The 8,184-nt window shown below is 37.5% G+C and overlaps 1 protein-coding gene across 1 annotated transcript in view; it reads right to left on the reverse strand.

Annotated features, from left to right (window-relative positions):
* Nucleotides 1-6,592, reverse strand: part of LOC113082680 (protein diaphanous homolog 2-like) — a 27,673-nt gene extending 21,081 nt beyond the window's left edge. The window contains exons 1-2 of the mRNA XM_026254223.1: nucleotides 6,397-6,592; nucleotides 476-592 (exon numbers count right to left, since the gene is read on the reverse strand). Coding sequence (XP_026110008.1) covers nucleotides 476-592; nucleotides 6,397-6,401 — 122 coding nt within the window. The 5' untranslated portion in view covers nucleotides 6,402-6,592. The remainder of the gene's footprint in view (nucleotides 1-475; nucleotides 593-6,396) is intronic.
* Between the last annotated feature and the right edge of the window lie 1,592 nt (nucleotides 6,593-8,184).

Raw genomic sequence — 8,184 nt, forward strand, 5'->3', positions numbered from 1 at the left:
ACTGAAATGATCAGTATCATTTCTTCACTTTCTGACATACGCACAAACTTTGAGTGCGGCTGAACATGCAAAATAACTCTATCTTTTGAATAAATTATCATTCAAGACTGAAATCTTATATCACGATATAAGTAATTTTATAATACTGCAACAGCACAGCTATACACCAGAATACAAATATTGTTGTTGAAATTACACAGAACACACACACACACACACACACACACATATATATATATATATATATATGTGTGTGTGTGTGTGTGTGTGTGTGTGTGTGTATATATATATATATATATATATATTTTTTTTTTTTTTTTCATTTTTATTATAATCTGTGAAATCTCAAGAATGCTTGTTGAGTCAAAATAAAATAAAATAAACTAAAATAAAAATGTCAATGAACAGATAGGTGCAACCTTGTTATCATCGCACAATGGAATGGATATTAAATATAATACATGATAGCACTCACCTGATATAATAATCATTCCGGATGAGCAGCAGGTGCTGGAGGATGGACAGGAAGTAAGGTTCTGAGCCTGTATCTTTCACCATGTTGGACAGGAGATGGTACACTTCACCCATATCAGTGCATAGATGGTTAAGGACACAACTGCACACACTGCTTGCCACATAGTAAAACAATGTTCATCTAAACATGCCATTTCAATATGTATTGATATAAAATTGTATATAAGACTGTAACAGCTGGATAAATCAGACAAATTATTATTTGTTTGTATTATTATTTAACAAATAATCAAACAGACCCCCTCACCCAACAACCACAGTGGGTTCCAAGATGTCTGTGAACAATCCCCCAGGCCCCTGGCTACCATTGCAACCAGGAAACCTCAGCCAGACCAGATAACTTTATGACTTATAAGTGCAGTATGTAGAAAGAATATCCCCCCTACATAATTCACTTTGAAACAGACACACACTGCCCACTGGAAAGGATTATTTCATTAATTCATAGCCAAATATTTTCTATAAATGACTATGCATATCATATCATACATTGACTTTTGTATTGTATACTTTTTTTATCCATGCTTATGATAGAACCATTGGTTAATGTAACCTCACATATAGGCATGTTTGGTATCTACAAATTTGTATTTTGATAATCTAAATGAGAGTGTATACTATTGATACCCATGCAACATATTATTGTTCTAGGAATGTTTAATAGTTTTTACGTCAACAACCAATCCAGTTACATGCTTGAACACAAAGTCGTAAACTTGAGCTTGGAAAGTTCAAGTTACCCTTAGCTCACTGACCACTTGGAGGTGTGACCCCCACAGAAGTAAAAAGGCACTGTCAGAGTGACCTCTTCTCTCTTCTTTGGCTCTTACCCTTTTGCCTCTTAGACATCCATTTCAACTGTGATCCATGGGAGCTCCGCCGTGCCGGCAGGACATCAAAGTTGCAGCAAGCCATGGTGCAACTTTTCATCTGGGAGAAAACTCTCCCGACCACAACTGAGTCAGGACAAAATCTTTGAAGTTGTCATTCTTCAACCCAGAAAAATGTAATCACAACATCAACACCACCAAACCATCGAGACTTTTATCCGAGACTGCATCAAGATGCTCGTTCAGCGGCCAAGACAATACAAGTGTTATCCATCTCACTAAACTAAACAGAGGTTTAACTGTAAACTCCATTGTAAAGCAGCACTGATGGTTTCTGCTCAGGTGGTTAACTAACTCATTGTCCATAGCTGCGTTCTACGATTTCTATAATCGTTTCATTCATCCACTTTAACTCCCCTGTGTATGTACGCGTAAGAGTGTATGTTTGTTAGACTAGTTTTGTGTTAGTGTTTAGTTAATAAAACTTTTGTGCACAAATTACAGTAGTTTACATAATAGGTAAAAACTGATAGCCTGAGTGCAATGTAAGTCACTTTGGATAAAAGCGTCTGCTAACTGCATAAATTTAATTTAATTTAATTTTTAATTTAATGTAAGAATGTTATTTTCTATGGCATATGTCTCCCCCCGAATTATCACCCCATCCCTTAATCACCGCCCTTCACCAGGCTCCTGACAGGAGTGTGTGCATGTGAAAGAGGAGGGGTGCAGAATCATCCAGGTCTGGTGGCATGTGATGAGGCACACCTGAAGGGGAATGGAGCCTCATCACCACCACAGTTAAAATGCCGAGTGGTCTCTTCCCCTGTGCATGCACGCTGGTGTCCTCGTGGGTCCAGGAAGGGAGTGTTGAGGGATCTCCATGCTGCCGAAGTCACGAGCTGCCGGACCCGTGGTCCGGACAAGAACCACACCGTGGGCCAAGGAGGACGAAGTCGCTCAGAAGAAGCCACCACCCCTCGCACCCTTGACCAGCCCAGAGAGGGCAGCACATGCGGCCGCTGGACCCTTCCTTCTCGAACACTGCCCCAACTTCAACATTTCCCCGCAGCACGAAAATTCACCACAATTAATTTCCCTTTTGAGCTAATTTGCTACAGTGCATATGCACTAGAGTGATTGCAATATGAAGAGCAGTACAATTCTAAGATGAGAAAGAACAATAAAATGCAGGAAATACAACTAAAGGTGAATGGCCATCATTCACTGGAATTTGCTTGCTTGTCTTAATTCAGATGGAGGGCTGAGTCAAAGTTTGAGTCTAACCAGAACTGATACCATCTTACTACATTCTAAAATATCTTTATGGATCTAATTTACTAACACACGCAAACACAAGGTATTGAAGAAAAGTGGCTCTTCTCCTACCCTGGCTCTGGACATGAATCAAATGACAAATAGTTTTGTTTGATTATTTAAAGCAATAAAATATGGATAAGTCCCTTCCTTTTTATATTGATTTATTTTCTGGACTTAAATCTCATCTTCAGTTTGTCTTGGTTGTCTCCAAAACAGAAGAAATGTGCTCTTAAACTTGCTGAGTATTGATTAAATGTCAAACATCTCCCTCTCTGAGGAGAAAGGGCAGTGGCTCACCATAACTTAAACAGATGTAAGATCAGATGGTCATCATAGTCTTCTTTTATTATTATTATTATTATTATTATTATTATTATTATTATTATATCAATAACTAATGTCCCAACCCTCTCTGCTGTCCACTAAAATTAAATAAATGACCGGCAATCTATTTTCAATAGTGGCAAGCTATGATGATTAACAGTAGCAGCTTATTATTTGTCTCTACTAACAGTCCCACAATGGAATTAATATAACAATGCTCACTTTTTATATATATATATATATATATATATATATATATATATATAATATATATATGCTCACTTTTTATATATATATATATATATATATATATATATATATATATATATATATATATATATATATATATATATAGTTAAAAATGTCAAAAGAAATGTCTAATAAAAGAAAATAACAATCTTTGAAAATATTGGCTAAAATAGTTTAAGGAACTGTGTGTATATTTGTCTTTACATGTACTCTAGGTTTTGACAATGTCTGTTGAAATATTTAAACACTAACCACAGGGTGATGCACTAGTTGGACTGGAGCACACTTTCTTGAGCCTCCACAATCACTCCTTCCCCTCCACTGGGATAGATATCAAAAAGATGTGGAGCCTCAATATTTAGATATTTTTTTTTTTTTTTTAAACGTACAGCAAGTCTGTTTCGATTTAAATAAAATCTGTCTGCGGTTAGAGAATTATATATTCTTTAAAATAATATTAACTATAAATCATATCAACTTTATGTACAATGTATATGTAACACTATATATTTATGGAGAAATAATAAAACAAAAATTAAGCCTTCCAGCCACTGCACTGCACTTTAAAATCTGTCCTTGCAGCAAACCAGCACTGCAATGTACATTTTATAATTAACTCATATAATTTCAGTTATTCATACGGTTGTGAGTGCACCCCATGTTCAGCCAACTCAGTGTGAGAATACAAGCATCTTCAGAGCAATATTGCTGATAACCCAGGTGATCTGCTTAAGTGAATTATTTTCTCCACACTTCAAAACAGCAAAATGCACCAGAAAGCAATTCTCTCTATTAAGCAGGAACACGAGTGTGCACACAGACACACCACTGTCTGTGCATATTTGTATTTCGCACATGTTTGCAGTAATGTACCGGTGGGGTAGGTGATGCATAAACATGAGCTGTATCTGTATGGAACTGAGCAATACAAAAGACAGAGAGGGAGGGTCAATCAATCACACTGCCCAATTTCCAATTCATATTCAACAGCTTCCTGAAGTCACTATAGTGGCCAGAACTAAACCAGAAGTGCTATATTTATACTACTACTACTACCACTAAACTAAAATAATTATAATATGTTACACTTTATTTATTTTTTTTTGCTCTTGATGAGCGTTCACGGTGTGTGGGAGTGTGTGTGTGGGTGGGTGTGTGTGCACTTGGATGGGATAATAGCAGAGCACAAATTCTGAATATGGGACAGTATACTTGGCCACACGTCACGTCGCTTTATTTCTACAGTATAAGTTTTATAGTGGAGAAAATAACTTTGCAACTACATCTCAACTAACTCTCATATACCAATTATTAGGATTAGTAGAATAAATTTACATGTGCATGCAAAGTTATAGGTCTGTTTGTTAGGGGGCCATCAAAAATAAAGTGTTAGCAGATGTTAAGCAGACACTCAAGTAAAAATACTCTAATGGCTGGTAGCTATTATAAAAATAAAATAAATAAATAAATAAATAATAATAATAATAAAAACAAAATTGTATAGGTAATACAGGTAAACATGCATAAAAATATGAATTTGTTATAATAATAATAATAATAATAATAATAATTACGTAAAGCAGCCTGAGAGAAAACTTGAAAAGGTAGTGAAATTGGAAATAATAATTAATATAATAATAATAATAATAATAAATACTTTTTTGAAAGCTTAAATGTATTTAATATGTGACCCTGGAACACAAAACCAGCCTCAAGTTGCTTGAAAATATTTTTAGCAATAGTCTAAGACCCCTTCCACAAAGAGACACGATTAGCTGTATAAGCATAAATTTTGTATCGTATAGGTGTTCCTGTGGCTCAGTAGGACAGCAGTGTTAGCAGCGGTTGTGGGTTCAATTCCCAAGGAACACACAAAAAAAAAAGTATAGCCTGAATGCACTGTTAGTTGCTTTGGATAAAAGTATCTGCTAACTGCATAAATGTAATAGGCATTTCGTTCCACATAGATCTTTTTAATAATTAACATTAACACGGATTATTAACACGGATGAATAAATGTATAGTTCCATGTTCGTTTGTATACCACGCACAAGGTTTATGCACACAGTCCACGTCGTCTTCTCCATTTTTAGTGTATTTCTGCGGCAGAATTAGATTTTTTTTTTTGCACCCTCAGATTCCAGATACATAAAAAGTTATTTCTCGGCCAAATATTTTCCTATCCTAACAGACCATACATCAATGCAAAGCTTATTTATAGCTTTCAGAGCTTTCCCTTATGACTGGTTTTGTGGTCAAGGGTCACATATATATGTACAATTTCTACAGGTAAATATTCATAAAGCAAGCCTGACAGAAAACGAGCAGAGTGGGACTGGAGAACGTTTGATGTTTCGAAAGAATAGAGGGAGGAAAGAACTGAGAAAGACAGAGACCGTTGCTTAGACACGCATATTACACAAGGCACTTACAGATCAATGCCAAATTGTCCTTAGAGACAAATGTTGTGTCTCTTACACAGTTGGCTGCTCACGAAAATCATTAGTCCAGACAGCCTGAACTAAAACGCTGGCTTGTACATCATTTCAGTAAAGCTTTCCCTCTGAGAGCTTATGGAAAGAGACCCAAACGATAAAAAACCATCAAAAAATCATCACTAAAAAAATATGCTTTGCCATTTTTCAAATTCAGCAAATGGCTTCAAGCTACTTTATAACGGGACCGTGAGGTTACACACAAATCCAGAAGCTACTGCATATGGCTGCCACGTACGCAGCTGTGGCCTGAAGGGTCAGATGCAGATGTATAAACAGGGAAAAAATAAGTGTGTACGGATTTCCATAGCCGTGTGGCATAATCTATCCGCAGATTTGAGGGGGAATGAAACAGAGGAGAGGTGAGCGTAGAAGTTGCTCTCTGTGTCTCTGGAATGTCAGTATAATGAGCTCTGCGCCAGAGAAGGATGCTGGGATATGTGTGTGGTGTTGATGTGAAGAGGTTTGTTTACCACCAGAGTTGCCAGAGGCTGGACTGGAATTGAAAAAAATAAATAAATAAAATAAAAACCTGATTCTCAAATCCCTTCCGAATGAACTGGAGGTCTTGGCTTTAGACCTATGAGCCACACCGGGCGCCCTTGCGGCTGCATGCACACACGAGGCAGTGGTAAAAAGGATATTCCATTTCTGCGCGGATGTCATCCAGTCGGTGAGACAGTTCGATGGAATCCTCCTCCTTATTTTCATTAAACACCTTCAGTTGAATGTCGAGCTCCTCTGTCTCCTTCAGCTCCTGTGATTACAGAGGTTGACATGAGAGGAATGAGTGACTGATGATGGGTCATCATATAACATTGATAATACAACAGGATGAAAAAGTCTGTTTTTGGACATTTAAACAATTTTTATAAGGCCTTGGATTGACGCGATTTGAGTTTTGTGGCTTTTATATGCTCTTTGCTAGTTTAGGCCATGCTAGTGTACTTCTAAAGCCCCTTTCACACTGCACGTCGGACTCGGCAAATTGCCGGTCGCCTTCTGTGTGAAAGCATACACGTCCTAGGATTGATTCCGGCATTGAACCCGGGTCGGGGACCTAGTAACATTGCCGGGTTCAATCCAGGAAAGTGCTGTGTGAACAAAAGCCAGATCCAATGCCGTGTCGAAGTGATGACGCGCGTTATCGCGCAAATATTTTACCAGCTGTTTTGAAGGAAGATCATTTGCGATGAAAAAATATGTGACAACTGTAATGAAGCAGAGCCGAGACGCGCTGAGAGATCGTTTGCTTACTTCAGTGAAAGTATAACGTGCCTAACGTTTTCGACTCGTACATTACACGTCACGCCCTGATGTTACATGTCATTACGGGACCTTTACTGGTTGTGTGTGAAAGCACGCACATATCACGAGTAATCACTGGCAGTGTGAAAGTGCAAAATCTAGCGACCCGGGAACAATTGCCGGAACACTTTACCCATGTATTTGCCGGAATGGCAGTGTAAGGGGCTTAAATGTTGACCAGTTCAAAACTGCATTCAAAATTTACAGTTTACAGACATTAATATATTTAAAACAAGAAGCGCAAATGGAAACATAACTAAATGCATGTCTTGCCCAAACTTCCTGTTTAAGAAGGAAATACAAAAAAAAAAAAAAAAGTGATGAATGGATGCCAATTGAGGAGTGGCTACAGTATGCTAATAATGAATCGACAGCCTATTCGCTAATTTTAAATAAGTTTGCCACTGGTCAAAAACAGCGTAACATCTCATTCATTTATATAGCGTCTGTCATACAACTCTGGCAGCAATTTAATGACATCAAGGATATGATGTGATTGGTTATCAAGGTACGCAGAAGTTGGTATCTCTCCATAATAATAGGGACATCTTTGAGAAAGCTGTGTTTGTCAAGTTATTCAAAACTCAGGTGCTAATTAAAACAATAAGTCTGATCATTGTTGTATAGCGCTGAGACTCTATCTGTTTTTCTATGTTACACAGATTGTCTTGCTATGTACCAGTAACATAGGTGATAGATCTAAAGGGTTTAGAGAGAGGGAGAGATAAAGAAAGAGAGGATAAAATAGGTGTGCTTTACAACTCCACTATGAATCACTGCTGGTGTAGTTTATGGATGGTGAAAAGCCAAATGTAACCCAATTTCTGTAGTTATCAATCAGTGGACTATACTTCAGGCATGCCATCTGTCTTAAAGGAACAGCCAATCAGAGAGAAAGAGAGCTTGCTATGCCGCAGTAGGAGGCAGGACTAAGTCTCGCACACACACACACACACACAATCCATCTCCTGAAATGTGTATTTTCATTTCATCAGACACACCATTTTCTATCTCTCCTTGAGGATTTAGTGCATCTCATTTGTCATTTCACTTTGTTTCTTTCCCTTTGCATTTGCCATTTTGAGGATACTAAAACCTGGAACCTCATTATTCACAATTAGAGA

Source organism: Carassius auratus, unplaced genomic scaffold (assembly GCF_003368295.1).
Source record: "Carassius auratus strain Wakin unplaced genomic scaffold, ASM336829v1 scaf_tig00036689, whole genome shotgun sequence".
Taxonomy (NCBI): domain Eukaryota; kingdom Metazoa; phylum Chordata; class Actinopteri; order Cypriniformes; family Cyprinidae; genus Carassius; species Carassius auratus.